This window comes from Capricornis sumatraensis, chromosome 9, assembly GCF_032405125.1.
Source record: "Capricornis sumatraensis isolate serow.1 chromosome 9, serow.2, whole genome shotgun sequence".
Taxonomy (NCBI): domain Eukaryota; kingdom Metazoa; phylum Chordata; class Mammalia; order Artiodactyla; family Bovidae; genus Capricornis; species Capricornis sumatraensis.
The window spans coordinates 12,058,187-12,080,989 of NC_091077.1; the positions used below are offsets into that span (position 1 = coordinate 12,058,187).

The 22,803-nt window shown below is 49.6% G+C and overlaps 1 protein-coding gene and 1 pseudogene across 1 annotated transcript; one reads left to right on the plus strand and one right to left on the minus strand.

The window, feature by feature from the left end:
• Positions 1–158: 158 nt before the first annotated feature.
• Positions 159–22,659, minus strand: IL27RA (interleukin 27 receptor subunit alpha). Its single transcript, XM_068980056.1, has 14 exons — positions 22,550–22,659; positions 21,997–22,114; positions 16,657–16,814; positions 16,417–16,571; positions 14,080–14,239; positions 13,914–13,987; positions 9,283–9,466; positions 8,999–9,187; positions 6,408–6,509; positions 6,174–6,332; positions 2,153–2,278; positions 1,463–1,556; positions 1,140–1,233; positions 159–796 (listed from the first exon to the last, which is right to left on the minus strand). Exons 1-14 carry the CDS (start codon positions 22,653–22,655, stop codon positions 545–547), a joined length of 1,971 nt encoding a protein of 656 aa, XP_068836157.1. The 5' UTR covers positions 22,656–22,659; the 3' UTR covers positions 159–544.
• LOC138086393 (large ribosomal subunit protein uL13 pseudogene) lies at positions 20,418–20,848 on the plus strand (annotated as a pseudogene).
• Positions 22,660–22,803: the final 144 nt, after the last annotated feature.

The following is a 22,803-nucleotide window of genomic DNA, read 5'->3' on the forward strand; positions in this document are numbered from 1 at the left end:
ACCGTCTGCTGGTGGCAAGTGGAGGGCTTGAATCTTTGCTAGAAGCAAAGATTCAGTCAGAGTTAAATAGATGTGGCTGCTCTAACAAAAAGACCTCAACTAGAGTAGCTATCAAAAGTGAAAAAAATTTATTTCTTTGGACACTTCTATGGCATCACTTGGAAACCCTCGTTTTCTCTGTTTCTTGCTCTGCCTTCATCTTGGGTGTGGTCAAAGCTGTATCACAGGGCCTATCAATGCTCCAGCTCATGGGAAAGGGAAGGCAATGTGGAAGAGCCCCACCCAGACCCAGCGTCGGCACGCCACCTCTGCTTATGTTTCACCGGTGAGAACTCAGTCCGGTGCAAGGGAGGCTGGGAGTGCATCCGACTACAGTTCTGTTACAGCAGCAGGACAGATCTGGGGAGTAGCTGCCACTCTGGATATCACGTATTTTTCCTTTGCTCCCCCATCCATCCACATTTTCCCTTTAGGGCCAGGCCCTTCTCTGTAGGGGTCCTTTAGTCTCAGCTCTTCCTTGGCTGGGTGTCCTCAGGCAAGTGACTCAGCTCTGAGCCTCTATGTCTTCATCTGTCAAAGGAGCTCCCCTCTCCTCTCCTGAGGTCGGTTCAGGCCGTAGCCTGGAGCCTGCAGTGGGGCCCAGAAGGCCCAGCTCCTCAGGTGTGGGCAGGAAGTGTTTCTCATACCCAGAGTCCAGTGGTGCCAAGGGCTGGGGGGGCTCCTTAACTGGAACCTGCTCTATTTCCTCCACTTCCAGGATGGGTGAGTCACCAGGGGGCTGGGCCTGGGGCACCTCCTGGGGAGAGAAGAGGCCGAGATTGTTCCCCTTGTAACTGTGAGTGTGTGTGCTAAGTTGCTTCAGTCGTGTCTCACTCTGTGACCCTATAGACTGCCAGGGTCCCCTGTCCATGGGATTCTCCAGGCAAGAATACTGGAGTGGGTTGCCATGCCCTCCTCCAGGGATCTTCCCGACCCAGGGATCAAACCCACGTCTCCTGCATTGGCAGGTGGATTCTTTACCACTAAATCCTGGGAAGCCCCTTCCCCTCATACCCTCCACCCCAGTTCTCAACTATCCCCCACTGTCCAGCTTTCCTCAACCCCCTAGAGGGCCCCAAGAAGCCCGGCTTTTCACTCACCTTCACGTGCCGCAGGCTGAAGTTGCTATTGGCAGGGTCAGGAATCTTCTCCCAGACCCAGTGGGGCAGTACCTTGTGCCGCAGATGGACACACCTGGCAAGCAGGTTAGGAGTCAGGGCAGGGAAGCCGGGTGGCTAGATACCCATGCCCAGATGGCAAGGTCCAGGAATGTCCCAGAGCTCTGAAGCATCATCCCCTTATCCCCGAAGCCCCCGCCACCTCCCCTACACCCCCCTCCCCCCTCCCCCCTGCCAAGCCAAGCTCAGTGATGCCCAGCTGCCCTCCCCACCTGGGCAGAGGCCCGTGTGTCTGACAGCCTCACCTTCCGCAGGTGGCCAGGCTCACACCACAGCCGGTCAGGAGCAAACCCCACAGCAGAAAGACAACTGACAGAACTTTCCAATTCAGGGTGTTATCTGGAGGGCAAGGGGGAGGGGCAGAAGAACATTTGGACACCAGGAAGGCTGGGAGGGCCCAGGGAAGGCTCATGGGAGGGGCAGGGAACGGGTAAGGAAGTGGATAAATGGGCAGGACTCATGAAGGGGTGAGGGCTTCTCAGGTGGCCCAGTGGTAAAGAATCTGCCTGCCAATGCAGGAGACGCAGAGGACTCACTTTCGATCCCTGGATTGAGAAGATCCCCTGGAGAAGGAAATGACAACCCACTCCAGTATTCGTGCTGGAGAATCGCATGGACAGAGGAGCCTGGTGGGCTACAGTCCATGGGGACACTAAGAGTCAGACATGACTCAGCGACTGAGCATGCCCACATGAATCGGTAGGGGGAGGCTCAGAGTGAGAGTGGGACTTGGGAGAAGGTCAAAGTCAGGGATGGGTGAAAGGGTCAAAGACACACATTGCCTGTTAACCCACAGCAGTGTTCAGCAGCATCAAAATGCATCAACATCCCCAAGTCAAAAGGTTGTCTACTCAATGAAGTTCAGTAAGGATTATGTAACTCCCCTCCAGTGGAACAGGGCCCCCTCCCATAGTAGTCCCAGCCCAGACCCCTACCTGGTAGGTGAAACTGGAGGCTTGGACCAGGTGGGCCCTGTCCTGCGATGGTGGAGGCAGTCATCCACAGCTTGCAGGGACCCCAGTGAAGGTCAGGCAGGGTGATGGTTCGGGTGCTGCCAGTCACTGAAGGACATACCCAGAGAGGTGAGGAAGGCAGTCAAGTCCTGCCTCAGGACCTTTGCACGTGCCATGCTGTCTGCAACACTCTCCCAGATAGCCACATGGTTCCCTCCTCCCCTCCTTCAGCTCTTTGCTCACAGGTCACCTATTTAGTGAGAACTTTCCTGACTGCCCCCCCCACCCCAAACAATTAAAACAGCACTTGCTTCTCCATTCATCTTCCTAACGTTATTCCTCTGCCCAGCACTTACCATCATCTGACACACTGCATAGATAGTATTTACTTATCTATGCCTGCATGTCCCTCATGAGAAAGTTAGGGCCACAAGGGCCATAGTCCTAGAGTTGTGTCCAACTCTAGTCAGTGCCCGGCACATAGAAAGCACTAAAAAAATGATATATAGTTGACCTTTGAACAAGGCAGGGGTTAGGGGTGTCAACTCTTAACTCTGTTAAAAATCCGAGTACAGTATAATTTATAGTCTGCCCTCCTTGTCTGTGCTGCTGCTGCTGAGTCAAGTCTGAATCTTTGCGACCCCATGGACTGTAGCCCACCTGGTTCCTCTGTCCATGGAATTCTCCAGGCAAGAATACCGGAGTGGGTAACCATTTCCTCCTCCAGGGGATCTTCCCAACCCATGGACTGAACTCGAACCTCCTGCATCCCTTGCACTGGCAGGCAGGTTCTTTACCACTGAGTCACCAGGGATGCCCTCCTTATCTGTGTTCCTCAATAGGGGTTCCCTGGTGGCTCAGATGGTAAAGAATCTGCCTGCAATGCAGGAGACCTGGGTTTGGTCTCTGGGTGGGGAAGATCCCCTGGAGAAGGGAATAGCTACCCACTCCAGTATTGTTCCCTGGAGAATTCCATGGACAGAGAAGCCTGTGGGCTACAGTCCATGGGGTCGCAAAGAGTCAGACACAACTGAGCAGCTCACACACACTCTGTAATTCCTAGTTCCACATCAGCAGATCCAACCAACCATAGATAGTACTGTTAAAATTTACTATGGAGAAAAGTCATGTATAACTAGACCCGCACAGTTCAAACCTGTGTTGTTCAAGGGTCAAGCGTATATTGGAACAAAGAAAAGAATGCCATGAATATCATATCCCTTGGAATGCACAGGACCCAGTGAAGGGAAATTTGCTTCAGACCAGGGGGAGACGTCTGCACCTCCCAGAACTGTTGTGATTACTTCTTTGACCATGCCTTACAGGTGTGGGATTTTCGTTCTCCTGCCAGGGATTGAACCTAGACCTTCAGGTGTAAGAGTTCTAACCACCTGTCCATCAATTATTATCAGTCATTGATAAAGGGCTGCAACTGAAGGGCCTTGATTCCCCAGCACTTCCAGCTGTTGAGGCAGGCAAAATGTTTCAGACCAGAAAAAGCCCTCAGGCCAGGAACGCAGCTGCCAGAGACTGGGAGATAAACTGTGGGCTCTGAGTGGGGCCCTGATGCCACCCATCACAGTAAATAAGGCTCCTGAAATCCTTTCTCAAAATCTGTGGTGCCATATAGCCTTCCCCAACTGCGAATTTTCCAGAACTGGGGCTCCTATTCTTATGGTCTTGGAACTCCATCCTTAATCTCTCACTCGACGCCCTTCTCAGGCTGTCTCAAGTTCTTTACACCAAGGACAGACTGCAGTGTTAAATCTCAGCCTAGAACTTATTGCTAGATCTGAAACTTGAGTATCTGACCATCTCATGGACAATCCCACTTGGATGAGCATGTCACGTGCAACAAATCCAAATGGGTCCCCCAAATTCTTCTCTCAAGACCTTACCACCGGACCGCCAGGGAATTCCCTGCTTTGCGTGCTTTTTAACTGAATATGCCATATAAAGATATCCAAGCTAAAACATCGAGGAGAAAAAGAGAGCTGCAAAACATCAGGCATGAGCTTTAGGGGCCTATAACATGGTTCTCCTTTAATAATAATAATAGGTACATGTACTCATAAAAGGAGAAAGGGGAGCAGAGGGTGAGGCGGTTAGATGGCATCACCCACTCAAAAGACATGAATCTGTGCCAACTCCGGGAGATATGAAGGACAGGGGAGCCTGGCATGCTGCAGTCCATGGGGTCGCAAAGAATCAGACATAATTTAGCAACTGAACAACACATAAATATATATGATTTTTAACCCAGTGATATCTATGTACTCATGCAAAGTACAGTTAGGGCAAAGCAACTATGTTTTAAAAACAAAAGGCTTTATCAGTTAGAGACAAAGGCAGAAATACCAAATTATTTAAGGGTAAAATGACACCAAAGACACACTAGGTAAAAAGTGTGGGGGATACACTCAAAGAGGAATGATTAATTGCAGTTCACTATTGAGACCGGATGGTGGGTGCACAAGGGTTTGCTACACTGCTTTTCCTACTTTCACTTGAAATTTTCTTTAGTAAAGAAGTTTAAAACTTTCAGACAACACAACTCAAAAACAACACACAAAAAAACACAACTCCCATCTTTGTGTTAACGTACGCAGGGCAAAATATGGAAGCTGCGTGATCAGTATCACTGAAGTGATGAGAACGCTGATACATTTGAGTATACATACTCCTTTGTCAAGTTTTAAAATACTTATATTTCTTTATTTTTGGCTGTGCTGGGTCTTGGTTGCTGAGCGGGTTTTCTCTAGCCGTGGCGAGCAGGGGCTACTCTCTAGTCATGGAGCACAGACTTCTCATTGCGGAGGCTTCTCTTGTTGCGGAGCGTGGGCTCTAGGTAATCGGGCTTCAGTAGCTGTAGCACATGGGCTCAGAGGTTGAGGCTCTCTGGTTCTAGAGGACAGGCTCAGAGCTGTGGCACACAGACCGAGTTGCTCCGAGGCATGTGGGATCTTCCCGGATCAGGGATCGAACCCTTGCCTCCTCCACTGGCAGGTGGATTCTCCACCACTGAGCCACTAGGGAAGCCCCAGTGTGTCAGTTTTTAAAACAAGAACAGATAACTTTTGTAATCAGAAGAAAAGAATATTTTGAATTTTTATTACTTCTTTTTTATGGTATGTATGTATGAGATGATAGATGTTAACGAAATTTATATTGGGAATTATTTCACAATATTTATAAGTCAAACAATTACAATGTACACCTTAAACATACACAGTGTGTTTGTCAATTATATCTCAATGGGACTGTGGGGGAAAGGGTAATAAAGATAATTTAGGGACTTCCCTGGTGGTGCAGCGGTTAAGAATCTGCCTGCCAAAGCAGGGGACACAGGTTTGATCCCTGGTCCACGAAGATCCCCCATGCTGCAGAGTGACTAAGTCCATGCTCCACAATGACTGAAGCCTGAGCACCTCAGAGCCTGTGCTCCACACCAAAAGGAGCCGCTGTGATGAGCAGCCCGTGAACTGCCGCAACTAGAGAAAGCCAGCAAGCAGCGACGAAGACCCAGAGTAGCCAAAAATAAGAAGGGTACTTTTAAAAGGAATCTGTGCTCAGAGGAAAAATTTAGCCTACATTCAAAGGTATAAAAAAGAAATAAAAATCACATGTAATTCTAAAATCCCTATTGATGCTGGGGAGGAATTTCTCTTCATAGTTGTGTCTCTGCTTTGCTCAGTGCTGGGTTTATTGTACAAAAGTGGAACCAGCCCACAGAGTTTTATAATCCTTTTATCTTTTCACTTAATAAAATATGACAGGCATCTTTCAATGTCAATAAATATAGATCGGACTCTTCATTTTAAATGGCCACATGACAGTCTATTACACCGACAGCCACCAGGGTTATTACCCACTAGGGAACCCAGGATATCAGGTTTTCTCGCAGGGGCTGAGAAGGAGCCAAAAGGTCCCGTCTGGGGGCAAGGGGAGGGGTAGACTGATGGGTGGGTCTGATGGGGGCTGGGGCAGAGGCAGTGGCGCTCACCGTTCTTGCAGACAGAAGGCCTGGTTCCACTCTGTGTGCACAGGGTGTAGTGGGTGAGATGGCCCCGAAGTTGCTGCCTTGGGACCTCTTCCCACGCTACCGCAGGGGTCCCTGAGGGGGAATCCTGGATTCGCCAGACCACTGGCCCCGATAACGGTACTGGAGAGAGAAAGTTCAGGGGGTCAAGTTCTGCCAGGATTTCAGAACCCTCCGTCCTCCAAGCCCACCACTTACCTAGCTCCTCTCTGAACTTCCAGACGGAGGGGGCCGGGGCCAAGCCCCGAGGAGAGATCGCGGTCACCGTGATTCGGTAAGGAACCCCTTCCTTGAAATCCACTGAGTAGGGCAGGAGCAAAGACCAGTTAGAGCTGGCTCCCCTCCCCAACGCGTTTCTTATTTTGTAAGGAATCTTCATTTGTGTCTCCAGAGGGACAACTCTGCTACAAGGGTTTCAGGAAAAGTAATTTATCTGGGAGGTAACCATAGAGAACACCAATAGGCAGTGGGGAAATGAAGCAGGGGACCAAAGACTCCCAGGCAACTGCGTCAGAGAACAAGATCCCAACATGACCAGCCAAGGCTCAGTCCCACTGGTGCCCTGTGGGTGGCAGGAGAGCTGACAATCCTGAACTCCATCCCACCCAAGGAGGGAGGGAGTTGGGGTATTTATCCATCGACCATTATCAGTCATTGGTGAAGGGCTGCATCTGAGGGGCCTTGATTCCCAGGCACTTCAGCTGTCTAGGCAGGCAAGATGCTTCGGGCCAGAAAAAGCCCTCAGGCCAGGAACGCAGCTGCCAGAGACTGGGAGATAAACTCTGGGCTCTGAGTGGGGCCCTGACATCATCCATCACAGTAAATAAGGCTCCTGAAATCCCTTCTCAAAACCTGTGGTGCCCTATAGCCTTCCTCAACTGGGAATTTTCCAAAACTGGGGCTCCTCTTCTTCTGTCCATATATACTTATAGTCTTGGGACTCTATCCTAAGTCTCTCCCTTGACACCTTCTTAGGCTATCCCAAATTCTTTACACCAAGGACAGACTCCCCAGTGTTAAATCTCAGCCTAGAACTTATTGCTAGATTTGAGACTTGAGTATCTGGCAGTCCCATGGACAATCCCACTTGGAGGAGCATGTCCGGTGCAACAAATCCAAATAGGTCCCCAAAATTCTGCTGTAAGACTCCCCAACAAGAACCTGCCTGCTTCTCTCCCTTCCTCTGTTCCCTCCCAGGAGGAGCAAATACAGTCCTTTCTGAAAGGGAAAGTGTTACTCCCTCAGTCGTGTCCAACTCTTTGCAACCCCATGAACTGTAACCCGCCAGGCTTCTCTGTCCACGGAATTCTCCAGGGTAGAATCCTGGAGTGGGTCAGCATTCCCTTCTCCAGGGAATCTTCCAGACCCAGAGACTAAACCCAGGTCTCCTGCAGTGCAGGCAGATTCTTCACTGTTTAAGCCACCCAGGAAGCCCACAGTCTCTTCTGGGTTCCTCAATTCCAGCCCTCACCCTCCCAGTCTGTTCCTCCCACAGCAGCCAGGGGGCACCTGTGAGCAACCAAGTCAGGACACACCCTTCCTCTGCTTAGAACCCTGTGTGGCTCCCGCCTCACCAGCAGAAAAAATCAGTCTTCTCCACGAGCCACGAGGCTTTGCACATTCTGCCCTGTCCCCTCCGTGCCCTCACCTCCTCCCACTTTCCCCTTTGCTCATTCTACTCCAGCCACACTGGCCTCCCCACTGTCACTCCAACACATAAGGCACATTTCTGCCTCAGAGCCTTCGGACTGTTTGTCCCCTCTTGTTGTTCCCTTAGACATCCTCATGGATCCTTCAGGTCTTAGTTTAAACGCCACTTTCCCAGAGAGACTTTTTTCTGTTTTTTCCCTAAAATAAATTCTTCCCTCCTCCCTCTTACCCTGATTTGCTTTGCCCCAATTACATTACAGGGGTTTCCCTGGTGGCTCAGCGAGCGATAAAGAACCCTCCTGCAATGCAGGAGACGCAAGTTCGATCCCTGCGTCAGGAAGATCCCCTAGAGAAGGAAATGGCAACCCACGCCAGTATTCTGGCCTGGAAAATCCCGTGGACAGAGGAGCCTGGCAGAGTCGGACACAACTTAGCAACCCAACAACAAATTGCATCACAGAGGCATTTGGGTTTTGTTCCAATGGTTGCCGGTCCTACAAGACGAGGATGGAGATGTTGGTGGGGATGGGGGTAGGGATGCTGTTGAGAGGAGAGTACAGTGTTACAGTTCAGGGTTTGGCTTTAGGAACCTGACTACGTGGTTCAAATCTTGGTTCCCCACATACTTGCTGTATGGCCTCAGGGGAGTTGCTTAACCTCTCTGAGCCTTTTTCTTTATCTTCATGATAATAGCAGAAACCTGCTTTATAAGGAAGACTGAATGATTTCATGCTGACGGAAAGGCCAATACAGATCAGCTGCCATCACTGTGTTTATTGTCGTTTAGTTGCTAAGTCGTGTCCAACTCTTGTGACCCCATGGACTGTAGCTCTCCAGGCTCCTCTGCCCAGGGGATTTCCCAGGCAAGAATATTGGAGTGGGTACCACTTCCTTCTCCAGAAGATCATCCCAACCTGGGGACTGAGCCTGCATCTCCTGCACTGCAGGCGATTCTTTACTGCTGAGCCACCGGGGAAGCCCACTGTTGTGTACCAGTGTCTAGAACAGGGTTTGGCACACAGTGGGTAGTCAATGAATAGTTCTTGCATGAATTAATAATACTTGGCCCTCCTCGGCAAATCTGGCCTCTCCTGTTCTCCAGCAGCTGAAATGGGAATCCAGGTGCCCTTCGGCCTCACCTGGCAACACTGCACTGAGGTTCCCAGGAGGAAGCCGGACCCAATTAAGGTCCTCCGAGGGGTCACCGTCTCGGATCCAGTCCACCACGTGCTCCTGCAGCTCCCCAGGCTCCTGTTGCCAAGTCACCAGGAGCTCTGTGTTTCCAGAGATGCTCTTGACCACCACGCCATGGGGGGCAGAGTCTGGACCTGGAGGATGGGGAGGAGAAATCTCACCTGTCTGCTTGGGCAGTCTCCACTTGCGCCTCCAGGGCATCTCACAAAGGAAGTTCACAGCCTCTTACCCAAGCAGGTCAAAGAGAGGTTGGTAGGAGACTCCCAGGTTGTGGCGTTCACGGCAGACACCCCTACCCACTCCGCTTGGGTGGGGATAGAGAAGTTGCAGTAGGGGGTCTCCTCCTGGATCACCTCCTGATCTTTAACCTGGATCCAGACTCTGTAGGTCACCTGCATGCAGAGCCCTGAAGCCTGAAGGATGCGGGGAAGGAGGGGTGAATCTCTCTCCTTATCACACATACTGTGCATCTCAGTGAGGTCACTGGATAAACCCATCAGTGAGACATTTTTGTTGGTTTCACCGTTGTTTAGTCCTGAAGTCGCGTCCGATTCTTTTGTGACCCCATAGAGTGTAGCCAGCCAGGTTCCTCTGTCCATGGGGTTTTTCCAGGCAAGAATACTGGAGTGGGTTGCCATTTCCTTCTCCAGGCCAATCCTTCTGACCCAGGGATCGAACCTGCATCTCCTGCACTGGCAGGTGGGTTCTTTTTTTTCACGGTGCAAGTGAGGAAACCAAGTCTCAGAGGGGCTCAACAGCAGAAGTGAGATTAGAATACAGCTCGTGAGCCAGAACTAGGGTGCAAAACAAGAAAGGATCCCAAAAATCCAATCAAGATAAATTATAGTTTAATGCAATATTTTTAAATTTTATTTTTACTGAAGTATAGTTGATTTATGAAGCTGTGTTAATTGCTTCTGTAAGCAAAGTGACCCCCCCGCACACACATATATATATACACACATTCTTTTTCATATCCTTTTCCATAATGGTTTATCATGGAATATTGAATATAGTTCTCTGTTCTACAGTAGAACTTTGTTGTAACATAGTATTTTAATCAATCAAAATTAATGCAAAAAAAAAAGCAAACCGTGACAAACAAATTATCAAGATTTTAAGTAAGGGACTTCCCTGGTGGTGCAGTGAGTAAGAATCCGCCTGCCAATACGGGGAACATGGATTCGATTCCTAGTCCGGGGCAATTCCACATGCCGCGAAGCAACTAAACCCATGGGCCAAGACTATTGAAGCCTGCTCACTCTAGAGCCAGCAAGCTGCCAGCTGCTGAGCTCACGAGCTGCAGCCACTCAAGCTGTCTGTAGCCTGTGTGCCACCAGAAGAGAAGCCACTGCAGGAAGAAGCTCCTGCACGGCAATTAGAGAGCAGCCCCTGCTCTCTGCAACCAGACAAAGCCCACATGCAGCAACAAAGACCCAGTGCAGCCAAAAGTAAATTTTCAAAAACAAGAGGAAATAAAGTGATTTCTAGAAAAATATTTTAAGTAAAGATAAAATCTGGCCACGCACTTATATAACCCTGCCTCACTCACCTTACCCCATTCTGTCCTGTGTGGTTCTTAGGGACTGCAAATTTCCCACTGTCGTACAGAGGAGTGGTTATGTGTGGCAAAGAGGATGGTACCTTCCAGAGTCCTTTGGGGAAACTTGTGAGAATATCTGGTTGCCTCAATGATTGGTATTTGATGCTCAAGAGCCAGGGACGCTACCCTCTCCTAGAAACAAAAAGTTGTCCTACCTCCCTGTGACTTTAGAATGTCATCCCAACCGGAAACTTCTGTAGATACAAAAATCTAGCAATTTTAGCTGATCCTAAGACCAAACACCATTTGATGTATAAAAACAAAATCTTTGGGGACCTGGTTTTAATATTCACTGAATGTTAAAATATTCTGAACATATAGGGACTCTCCAGGCAGTTGTGATTATCAATTTCCAGCATGATCTGTGTTCTGATCAGAGAGTTTCTCAACGTGTCTTGCCTTGTCTCACCCCTTTGAAGTCCTGGGAAAGTGGCTCAATAGCCTGGCATGTGGACGACTCTGGTAAATGTCCTGTTTGGAATGGAAAGAATGCATGTTCGGATGTCTCCTCTGTGAGTCCACTCGGCTGTCTGCTGGTCACATGCTCAGATCCACTAGATCTTGACTTGTTTTCCATCTGCTTGTTACGGAATTCCTTAGAGGAGCATATGAAAAACCTCCCACAATGGTTGTGAATTCATAGAGTTCTCCTTGTAGTTCTGTCAACTTTTACTTTATGTCTTTTAAAGCTATGTTATGAGGTATATGGAGCGTCCCTGGTGGCTCAGACAGTAAAGAATCTGCCTGCAACGCAGGAGACCCGGGTTTGATCCTTGAGTGAGAAGAGTCCCCAGACGAGGGCATGGCAACCCGTTTCAGTATTCTTGCCTGGAGAATACCATGGACAGAGATGCCTGGCGGACTACAGTCCGTGGGCCCACAAAGAGTCGGACACCACTAAGAGACTAACGTAAGCCTATCAGGTAGGTACAGATTTAGTACGCATGTCACACTGGTGAACTGAACACTTTTGCCATTATGTAGTAGCCTTGTTTCCCCTTTATTTTCTACTGAATGCTACAATACACTGTATACTGTATGTTATAACACAATACACTGTATCCATTTTAAAACGCATATATATATATATGGGTTATAAGAACTCTATTTCTTTTTTATAGTTCTATTTGTGTATTATTTATTTGGGGCTGTAACGGCGCTTCGCTGCCTCACGGGCTTTTCTCTAGCTGCAGACAGTGGGGCCTACTAGTTGCGGCACTCGGGCGCCTCACTGCGGTGGCCGCCCTCGTGGAGCACAGGCTCTAGGCACACAGGCTTCCGCAGCTGTGGCACATGCGCTCAGCTGTGGCTCCCGGGCTCTAGAGTAAGGCTGAACGGTTGCAGCACACAGGCTTAGCTGCTCAGTTGCACGTGGGATCTTCCCAGATCGGGGACTGAATCCCTTTCTCCTGCACTGGCAGGCAGAGTCTTTCCCACTGAGCCCCCAGGGAAGCCCTGAGCTCTGTACTTCAGTTCAGTATAGTAAAGGGGCATTACAAGGTATGTGTCATAAAACAGGGACACTGAGGGGCCTCGCTGGTGGTCCAGTGATTAAGATTCCGTGTTTACAATGCAAGGAGAACAGGTGTGATCCTTCATCAGGACACTAAGACCCCACAGGCCCTGGAGCATGGCCAAAAAAAGTGAAAAAAATTTTTAAATACATGAAATAAAGGTAGTGAAACTGTGAATTATGCTTTGAAAGCCAATAAACATCAGCTCTGCCATGTACCAGTTATGGTTTGGGGCAACCTCTCTATATCTCATTTTCTCATCTGTAAAGTTTGTCAATATAAATAAGTGTATAGGCTAGGACCTGGCACACAGTAAGAGCTCTGGAAATATTATGCATGGTTAAAGTTAGCGATATTATCAGATCGTGTGGCCCAAGAAAGTGAGAGCCCTGTTATTTGGTTTCTCGCCACGTTTACTGTGAGTCAGGGCCTTGCAATGCATGGAACCGACTAGGGCCTTAACAGACTTGGGTCAGTGAGAACTGTTTCATTCCTGTCTGTCTTCTCACAAGCCCTGTTTTTGTTTTGGTTTTTTAAAAATATTTATTTATTTATTTGGCTGCACCAGGTCATAGTTGAGGCACACGAAATCTTCAATTTTCATTGCGATAAGTGGGGTCTTTTAGCATAGAGCATCTAGTTCCCTGACCAGGGATCAAACCCAGGTGTCTTGCATCGGGAGCTCAGAGTCTTAGCCACTGGACCACCAGGAAATCCCTACAACGCCCCCTCCCCCCACCTTTTAAAATTATTTATCTATTTTGGGGCTTCCCTGGTGGCTCAGAGGTTAAAGCGTCTGCTTCCAATGCGGGAGACCCGGGTTCGATCCCTGGGTCGGGAAGACTCCCTGGAGAAGGAAATGGCAATCCACTCCAGTACTCTTGCCTGGAGAATCCCATGGACGGAGAAGCCTAGTAGGTTACAGTCCACAGGGTTGCAAAGAGTCGGACATGACTGAGCGACTTCACCTTACCTTCACCTTATCTATTTTGTTTTTGGCTGTTCTGGACCTTTGTTCCTGGACTCTGGCTTTTCCTAGTTGCTGCGAGCGGGGACTACTCTAGCTGCGGTGCTCGGGTTCCTCACTGTGGTGGCTTCTTTTATTGCAGAGCACGGGATCAAGGGCATGAAGGCTTCAGTAGTTGTGACACCTGGGCTTAGTTGCCCCAGGGTATGTGGGACCTTCAGCCCAGGGACTGAACTCATGTCCTGCATTGATAGGCAGATTCTTAGCTACTGGACCATGAGACAAGTCCCTACAATGCCCTTTTGATACTAACATCAAAGCCCTTAGCATACCCGGCTATACTTTGTGGAGCTGAGCCTGTATTGCTTCTAAATCTCCGTACCCAGCGTCCCCCCCTGCCTGGAACACTCGTAGCCATCTTCAAGTCTCAGTTCAGATCCCCTGCTTTCAGTCACCATTGGTGGAGTCTTGCTCTGAGCCCAGCGCCATGCCAGGACCTCCCTGATGATCCCCCTCCTTGAAGCCCTGAAGCAGCCTCAAGAGGGCAGCATAGCAGCCTCCGTTTTGTTTACATCATTGTTTTTTGGTTTTGAGGTGTTTTTGATTTTGCAGCAGCGGGCAGCTTGTGGGATCTTAGTTCCCCGATCAGGGATTGAACCCACGACCCTGGGGGTGAAATCTCGGAGTCCTAACTGCTGGACCACCAAGTAAGTCACCGCAGCATTGTTATCCAGGGTTTCCTGGCATAGGCAGAGAAACGGGTCTTCACAACTCACCTTCCACAGAAGCAGGGGTTCCTGTCTACCCGGTGCCCCGCAGATGTTCCCCATGATCCACACGTCTTTTGGAGCTGGTAAGGATGGAAAAAGAAGAGACAAACGGGAATGGCGTGATGGCCAGAATTCCAGGAGAGGAAAAGATGGGAAGCCCAGAGATCCTCACCAGAGGGTGGTGTCTGGAAGGGCAGAATGGGGCTCCACTCGCCCCAGAGATCCTCTTCTTTGTCCACTTGGCAGCGGCCGAACATCTCGTAGCCAGTGGCCAGTTCCAGGTCCTGGATCTCAATGGGCATCAGAGGTATAGACTTCACTTCCGGTTCCAGCTGGGGGAGTGACATGTGAGCGATGAGGCTGAAGGCTGAATTGAAAGTTGACCTTTTATATGTCAATGTGTGTGCTCAGTCACTTCAGTCCTGTCCAACTCTTTGGGATTTCCTGGACTGCAGCCCACCAGGTTCCTCTGTCCATGTGATTTTTCTGGTAAGAATACTGGAGTGGGTTGCCATGCCCTTCTCCAGGGAATCTTCCTGACCCAGGGATAGAACCCATGTCTCCTGCATCTCCTGCGTTCTTTACCACTGAGCCAGCTGGGAAGCCCTTAGCTGCCAATCAGATGACCAGTACTGTCTTGATTTGCCTGGGAGACAGAGTGGGTTCTCAGGACACAGGGCTTTCAGTTTTAAAATTGGGATAATCCCTGGCAAAAAGAGACGATTTGATTATCCTCTGTGCCAGCTATAGCAGTAGGTGGGAAATTCTATTATTGATCTCATTTTACAGATGAGGAAAACTAAGGTCAAGTGAGGGAAAGTGACATACCCAAGGTCACAGAGCTGGTGAGTACTACAGCTGAGATTCATTCCCAGGCAGTAGGATTTCAGCGTCTGTATCTTAGCACCGTTCTGAACTGCATGAATATTCCCAATGAAAACAAGTCTACCCCACCTTGTGGTGTTTTGCATTCCAAGCTGTGAGATAGCTGGTTATCCCTAATACCCATTCTCAGCTGCTGCTTTTGGAAACCTTGAGTATCTGTCAGGACCCTGTATCAAGAATAAAGACCACATTTCCCAGTCTCCCTTGCAATCAGGTGAGACAATGTGACTACGTTTTGACCAATGAGATATGAGATGAAAGAGACATGCAACTTTGGGGTTGTGCTCTTAACGTGTTTGGGCAGGCTCCCCAACTCCTGGGGTCCCATTGCTCTGCAACTTTCGTCCTCTTTTTTTTTTTTTTTGCTGTGTGTGAGCTTGGGAAAGTTGCTTAACTTCTCTGAGATTCAGTTTCCCCAACTATGAAACAGAGATCGTAAAATAATCTATATATAGGGAAGTCGGGAGTCCTCATTAAGATCATCCATGCAGATTGCTTAGCTTGGTACCTGATGCATGGCTGGTACTTGGAAATATGAGCTTCTTTTATTATTAACACTTTCAAGTGTTTATTGAAAACCAGGCTCTGTTCCTCATCTGTAAAATAGGTAGGCACAAAACACATCTACCTCAAAGAGTTCTTGTTAGGATTTGATAAAGAGCCTCCAACACTGTGTGGCACACAGTAGGTGCTAAGTAGTATCTGCTATATAACTTTTTTTTTTTTTAGTGTTCATTTATTTATTTGGCTGCACTGTGTCTTAGTTGCAATATGTAGGATCTAATTCCCTGCCCAGAGATTAAACGCTGTATCAGGAGCATGGAATCTTAGCCATTGGACCACCAGGGAAGGCCCCTGCTGTTAACCTCTTACTTTAAGGTTCATGTAAGTTATTTGAGGAGACAGCAAGGAGATCAAACCAGTCCATTCTAAAGGAAATCAACCATGAATACCCATTGGAAGGACTGATGCTGAAGCTGAAGCTCCAATACTTGGGCCACCTGATGTGAAGAGCCAACTCATTGGAAAAGACCCTGATGCTGGGAAAGATTGAAGGCAGGAGGGGAAGGGAATGACAGAGGATGAGATTGTTGGATGGCATCATCAAGTCAATGGACATGAGTTTGAGCAAACTCTGGGAGATGGTGAAGGACAGGGAAACCCGGGGTGCTGCAGTCCATGGAGTCGAAAAGAGTTGGATACAACTTAGTGACTGAACAACAATTCATTAAATGAAAGTGTTTGAGGAAGTTCACTGAGTTTCTCAAGAATTCCCAAGTGAGGGGAATTAATTCCCCGGCTGTCCAATGGTTAGGACTCCATGCCTGCACTGCTGACAGCCGGGGTTCAATCCCTGTTCAGGGAACTAAGATCCTGCAACGTGCGTGGCATGGCCAAAAAAAAAAAAAAAAAAAATTCCAAGTGGGACTGCATGGAATTTATAGATTATCTTGTGGGGGTACATTTTTTAGCTGAACAAGATGCACGTACAGACCTTTTGTGAGCGATGCAGACAGACTCCAGGGGCAGGTGAGGAACGAGTTCTGGGCTAGATCTCTGATTTGGGAATGATGTCCCAGGCCCCACCGGAGTAGGGTGGGGGGAAAGGTTCCCTGACACTCACCAGCACCCAGGGCTTCTGGCACCTTCGGTAGTAAAACTGGCAGACCAAGACCTTATGGGGTGGCCATGAAGGAGGGGCCCACTGGATAATGGCCTCCAGGGGGTCATCTTCTGAGAAGTCCACGTCAGGGTATAGGTGGGGGGCATCTGGCTTCACTGAAGAAGGGGAAATGCATTGAGCAGGGGCCTCCAGGACCACCCACCCCACACACAGCGCATCCCCATCACTCCCGCCCATTACTTCGGGTTTCGAGGTTCACAAAGACTGGGGGCCAGAGAGGCTGGCCGGCCTTGGCCACCCAGACAAGGAGTTCGTCAGACGTGGTGAGCTGTTCCCGTGGGATGGTCACCCAGTTCTGTCCGGTGGGTACCGCCACGGTCCAGGTTTTGTTGGAATGGCTGCGAAGAGAGATGGGGAAATAGAGGCGATAGACAACAGGCTGGGCCCCGAGTCTTTAATGATAACATCTGCTCTGCCTGGGTTCAAGTCCTAGTTCTGCTTAAGAACTGTGTGACCTTGAGCAAGCAACTTCTCTGTGCCTCAGTTTCTTGACCTACAAAATAAGAGTGATAAAAGTGCCTGCGAAAAGGGCTGAATAGGGGAGGGGAATCAATGAGATGAGATATGAAATGCATTTAGAACAGCCAGCAGGACTTCCCTGATGGTCCACGCACGCGTGTTCAGCTGCTCCGTCCTGTCTGATTCTTTGTGCCCCCGTGGACTATAGCCCGCCAGGCTGCTCTGTCCATGGGATTTTCCAAGCAAGAAGACAGGAGTGGGTTGCCATTTCCTCCTCCAGAGGAACTTCCAGATCCAGGGTCAAATCTGAGTCTGTTGTGTCTTCTGCATGGGCAGGTGGATTCTTTACCACTGAGCCACCTGGGAAGCCCTTCCTCTGGTCAAATGATTAAAAATCCACCTTGCAATGCAAGGGAGGCAGGTTCCATCCCTGGATGGGGAACTAAGATCCCAAGTGCTGTGGAGCAATTCAGCCCGAGCGCAGCAACTACTGAGCTCTCGTGCCACAACTAGAGAGTCCATGCACTGCAATGAAGGTCCCTTATGCCACAACTAAGATCCCATGCAACCAAATTAAAACATTAAAGAAAATAATAGCAAGCATCAGGGGCACATACATGTTATATAAGCACTGGTTATTTTATTTATTGAGCACCTATTATATATATCCACATATACTTCTGTATTTTCTTGGGCTCCAAAATCACCGCAGTGATTCAGCTATGAAATTAAAAGATGCTTGCTTTTCGTAAGAAAAGAATGACAGCTACGACAAACCTAGACAGTGTTTAAAAAGCAGACATCACTTTGCTGACAAAGGTCCCTACAGTCAAAGCTATGGTTTTTCCAGTACTAACATGTGCGGCTGTGAGTGTTGGACCATAAAGAAGATGAAGTGCCAAAGAATTGACCCTTTCAAGTGCGGTGGTGAAGAAGACTCTTCAGAGTCCTCTGGACAGCAAGGAGATCAAACCAGTCAATCCTAAAGGAAATCAACCCTGAATACCCATTGGAAGGACTGGTGCTGAAGCTGAAGCCACAATATTTTGGCCACCTGATGCAAAGAGCCAACTCACTGGAAAAGACCCTGATGCTGGAAAAAACTGAGGGCAAGAGAAGAAGAGGGCAGCAGAGGATGAGATGGTTCAATAGCATCACCTACTCAATGGACATGAATCTGAGCAAACTCCAGGAGGTAGTGGAAGACAGAGGAGCCTGGCATCCATGGAGTCAACAAGATTCGAACCCATCTTAGTAACTGAACAACAACAAAAACAACTATTCAGTCAGCTAACACATACTGTGTGCCAGCCCCTGCTGTAGAGGCTGAAAATAGGACTATGACCAAAGCAGGCAAGCATCCACTCTCCAGAGCTGGTATTTCGGTGGAGGCGGCAGATGAAACACATATAAATATATAATTGATGGTGGTAAAAGCAATATAAAGAACAATCAAGGGAGTTCCCTGGCTGTCCAGAGGTTAGGACTCCACATTTCTATTTCAGGGGGCACAGGGTTCAATCCCTGATAGGGGAACTAAGATCCCACAAGCCTCCCAGTGAGGCCAAAAATACAGAAATAATTAACTTTTTTAAAAAAAGATCAAGCAGGATGAGGAACATGAGGCATGCTGAGATGAAGAGTGACAGTGTTGTTTTAGTAAACGTGGTCAGGAAAGCTCTCTGGTGAGACACGTGAATAAAGGCCTGAAGGAGGTGGGTGCACAGTTCGTGAAGGATCTTCCTAAACGAAGAGCATTTTACAAAGGAACAGCAGCCAAGGCAAGGGTCCCGAGGCGAAACTGTGCCCGGTGCTTTTTCTTTTTTTCTCTTTTATAATTTTATTTATTTATTTTTGGCTGTGCTGGGGTCTTTGTTGCTGCACACGGGCTCTTCTCTAGTTGCAGCAACTGCTCTCGAGTTGCGGTGTGCGGGCTTCTCATTGTCGTGGCTCCTCTTGCTGTGGAGCAGGGGCTCTAGGGGCGCCGGCTTCAGTAGCTGCGGTGTGTGGGCTCAGCAGTTGCTCCAGAGCACAGGCTCAGTGGGGCTTCCCAGGTGGCGCTAGTGGTAAAGAACCTGCCTGCTAATGCAGGAGGCATAAGAGATGCAGGTTGCATCCCTGGGTTGAGCAGATCCTCTGGAGGAGGGCATGACACCCCCCTCCAGTATTCTTGCTTGGAGAATCCCAAGGATAGAGGAGCCTGGCAGGCTACCGTCCATGAGGTTGCAAAGAGTCGGACACGACTGAAGCAACTTAGCACACACAAGCACAACCTCAATAGCTGCGGCACACAGGCCTGGTAGCTTTGTGGCATGTGGGATGCTTCCCAGACCAGGGATCAAACCCGAGTCTCCTGCATTGGCAGGTGGATTCTTTAGCACTGAGCCACCAGGGAAGAGATGGTTAGATAATATCACCCACTCCTGACTCAATGGACATGCAAACTCTGGGAGATAGCGAAGGACAGGGAAGCCTGGCGTGCTGCAGTCTGTGGGGTCGCAAAGAGTTGGACGTGACCTAGCGACTGAACAACAACGACCGAGAGAGGAGTTGAGGATGTCCCAAAGGATTGGATTTCAAAGGTTCAAATCAAGGCCTTCATTAAAGACAAAAACACATGCTGGCAAAGATGTGGAGAAATTGGGGCCCTCTTACATTGCTGGTAGGAACATAAAACGGTGCAGCTGTTGCAGAAAACAGTTGGTTCCTCAAAAAGTTAAACGGAATTGCCACATGACCCAGCAATTTTACTCCTAGGCATATACCCCCAAAGAACTGAAAAGAAGGACTCAAAAACGGGCACACACACATTCTCAGTAGCGCTGGTCACAACCACCCGCTGCAATTGCTCAACGGTGGAAACAGATGAGTCCATCAACAGGTGAGTAGATGAACACAGTATATCCGTTTCAGTAGAATATTGCTCAGCTGCGAAAAAAGGAATGACGCTCTGCTTCATGCTACAACATAATGAACCTGAAAACCATGCTAAGTGAATGTATCTAGATATCAAAGACCACATAAGGCATGACTCCACTTATGAGAAAGGTCCAGGACAGGCAAATCAAAGGGATGGAAAGTAGATCAGTAGCTGTCAGGGGACAGGGATTGACTGCTGTTAGGGACGAAACTTCCTTTCGGGGGTAATGGACATGTTCTGGAATGAAATGGAGGCACTGGTCGCACAACAGGGTGAAGTACTAACAGCTACTGAACTGTTCACTTGCAAATGGTTAATTTCACCTTATGTGAATTTCACCTCATTAAAAAAACAAGAAAGCTTTCCCTGGAGGCTGTGGACGATGGAGGGGCAGGTCCTGGTGCTTGACAGCCAAGGCCATCTCCTGGGCCGCCTGGCGGCCATCGTGGCCAAGCAGTTGCTTCGAGGCCGGAAGGGTGTGGTCATGCGCTGTGAGGGCATTAACATTTCTGGCAATTTCTACAGAAATAAGTTGAAGTACCTGGCCTTTTTCTGCAAGTGGATGAATACCAACCCCTCCCGTGACCCCTACCCCTTCCGAGCCCCCAGCCGCATCTTCTGGCGGACAGTGTGAGACATCTTGCCCCACAAGACCAAGCAAGGTCAGGCTGCTCTGGAGCACCTCGAAGTGTTTGATGGGATCCCACCAACCTATAACAAGAGGAAGCGAATGGTGGTCCCCGCTGCCCTCAAAGTTGAGCGTCTGAAGCCTACTCGGAAGTTTCCCTGCCTAGGGCACCTGGTTCATGAGGTTGGCTGGAAGGACCAGGCAGTAATGGCCACCCTGGATGAGAAGAGAAAGGAGAAAGCCAAGATCCACGATCGGTCGGAGAGAGCAGCTGCTCATGAGGCTACCAAAGCGGGCAGGAAAGAACATCGAGAAGAAAACGGAGAGATTCAGAGGTCCTCAAGACTCACGGGGTCCTAGTCTGACCCCAATAAACCTGACTGTTTATTCTTCAAAAACAAACAAAAAGCGACTTTCTCTTATTCCCTCGTGCAACCATGCATGCTAAGTTGATTTGCAGCCCTGTGTACTGCAGCCTGCCAGGCTCTTCTGTTCCTGGGACCCTCCAGGCAAGAATACGGGAGTGAAAGAATACTGGAGTGGGTTGCTATTCCCTCCTCCATGGAATTGCCCCAACCCAGGGATGGGACCCATGTCGCTTACATCTCCTGCATTGGCACGTGGGTTCTTTACCATCGGCGCCACCTGGAAAGCCCTCTTACTTTCTCGTTCTCTACAAATTAAAACCCTTCTGGACATGGATGGTGGTGATGGCTGCACAACAGTGTGACTGTACTTAATGCCACTGAACTGGACACTTTTGAAAAGATTGAGGGGACTTCCCTGGTGGTCCACTGGTTAAGAATCTGCCTGTCAGAGCAGGGGATGCAGGATGGATTCCTGGTCAAGGAACTGGGATCCTACATGCCCCAAGGCAACTAAGCCCATGCACCGTAACTAGTGAGAATCCTTCAAGCCGCAACTAGAGAGTCGGAGCTGCGAAGAAAATCCAGCACACCCAAAAGAAAACGATTGAGAAAAAAGGGGGTAAATTTTATGTGTACTTTACCACCATTAAAAAAAAAAAATACAACCTCCCATGCCAGTTCCCATCTTCAAATGCTCCTTTTCCTCTCCTCTCACAGCCAAATTTGAAATGAATTTGAGTTTCCAAGTGTGATTCATCATGAAGCAATATCAGTCACCCCCTCAAATGATCTTTCCATGTTCTCAGAGAGGTTAAGCTACTTGCCTAAGGTCACACAGCAATAAAAAAACAACTTCTAATCATGAAGCATTTTCTCTTTTCCAAGTGCCTAAACTCACTGAATTCTCAGAACCAACGCTGGGAACCAGGTTCCATTATTATCAGCGTTTGATAAAGGAAGAAACAGAGGCTCAGAGAGGGAAAGTGACTGGTTCATGTTAACCAGTAAGGAAATGAGGGAATCTGGAACTGAAGGGCTAGGGAGTGGGGTCAGGCTGGGAGGTGAGGGTGGGCAGGACCAATGGGTCCTCTGAGAAGGCTAGAACCTGAGTGGCTTCAGTGTCCCCGTTACCCTACGGTACTCACTACTTCTGGCTCTGGACATACAGCACGGAGGGGGCTCCCAGGTCCCCATGAGGCTCCCAGGAGCAGTTCAGGTCCCCCAAGGGTCCAACTCCATAGCACTGCAGTGGCCCCGGGCTGCCTGGAGAGGGAGGCAGGAGGGTTCCAAGGAAGGGGGTCAGTTCCCCCAGCCTCGGGCACACCCCAGAACTTCTGACAACCGTGGAGGGCGATTCAGGGTCCCTTACTAAAGCGAGCAGCAGAAAGGGGGCGCTGGCCGCCGCTCCCCAGGCTTTCGGCATAACTCCTCCCCTCCCGCCAGCCACATCCTGTCAACTACCCCCCCCACTCCCGGACAAAAGCCCTTACCCTACCCCGCGCCTCCAACCCCGGCCTCGCTACCCGCCTCGCTACCGCCCATTCCCCAACCCCTCGCATCGCCCGGCCCCTACTCCGGGGCCTGGGAGAGCAAAGTGACTTCTGGACCTCTGCCATTCATTCCGCAAACTTGAGGGTCACGCTGGAGGGTGATGGGCGCGTTCGCGAGCGTGAGACACGAGCTCGCTCCAGAACTCACCCTGGGGCCGAGTCCGGCTGAACAGCAACAATAGCAGCAGCAGCAGCAGCAGCAGCAGCATCGGCTTCGGCCGCGGTGGGAAGAGGGCGGCCGGGGCCCCCCGCATGGCACTCCCGCGCGCCCCCAGTCCGGCCCGGCCTTTCCCGGCCCAGCGCGGCCGGGCCGCCCGCCGCGCTCTCGGGGACCAACGCCTGAGCGGCGACGGGAAGCAGAGCCACCCCTCCCGGCCGCCTCCGCACCTTGCGCTGCGGGTC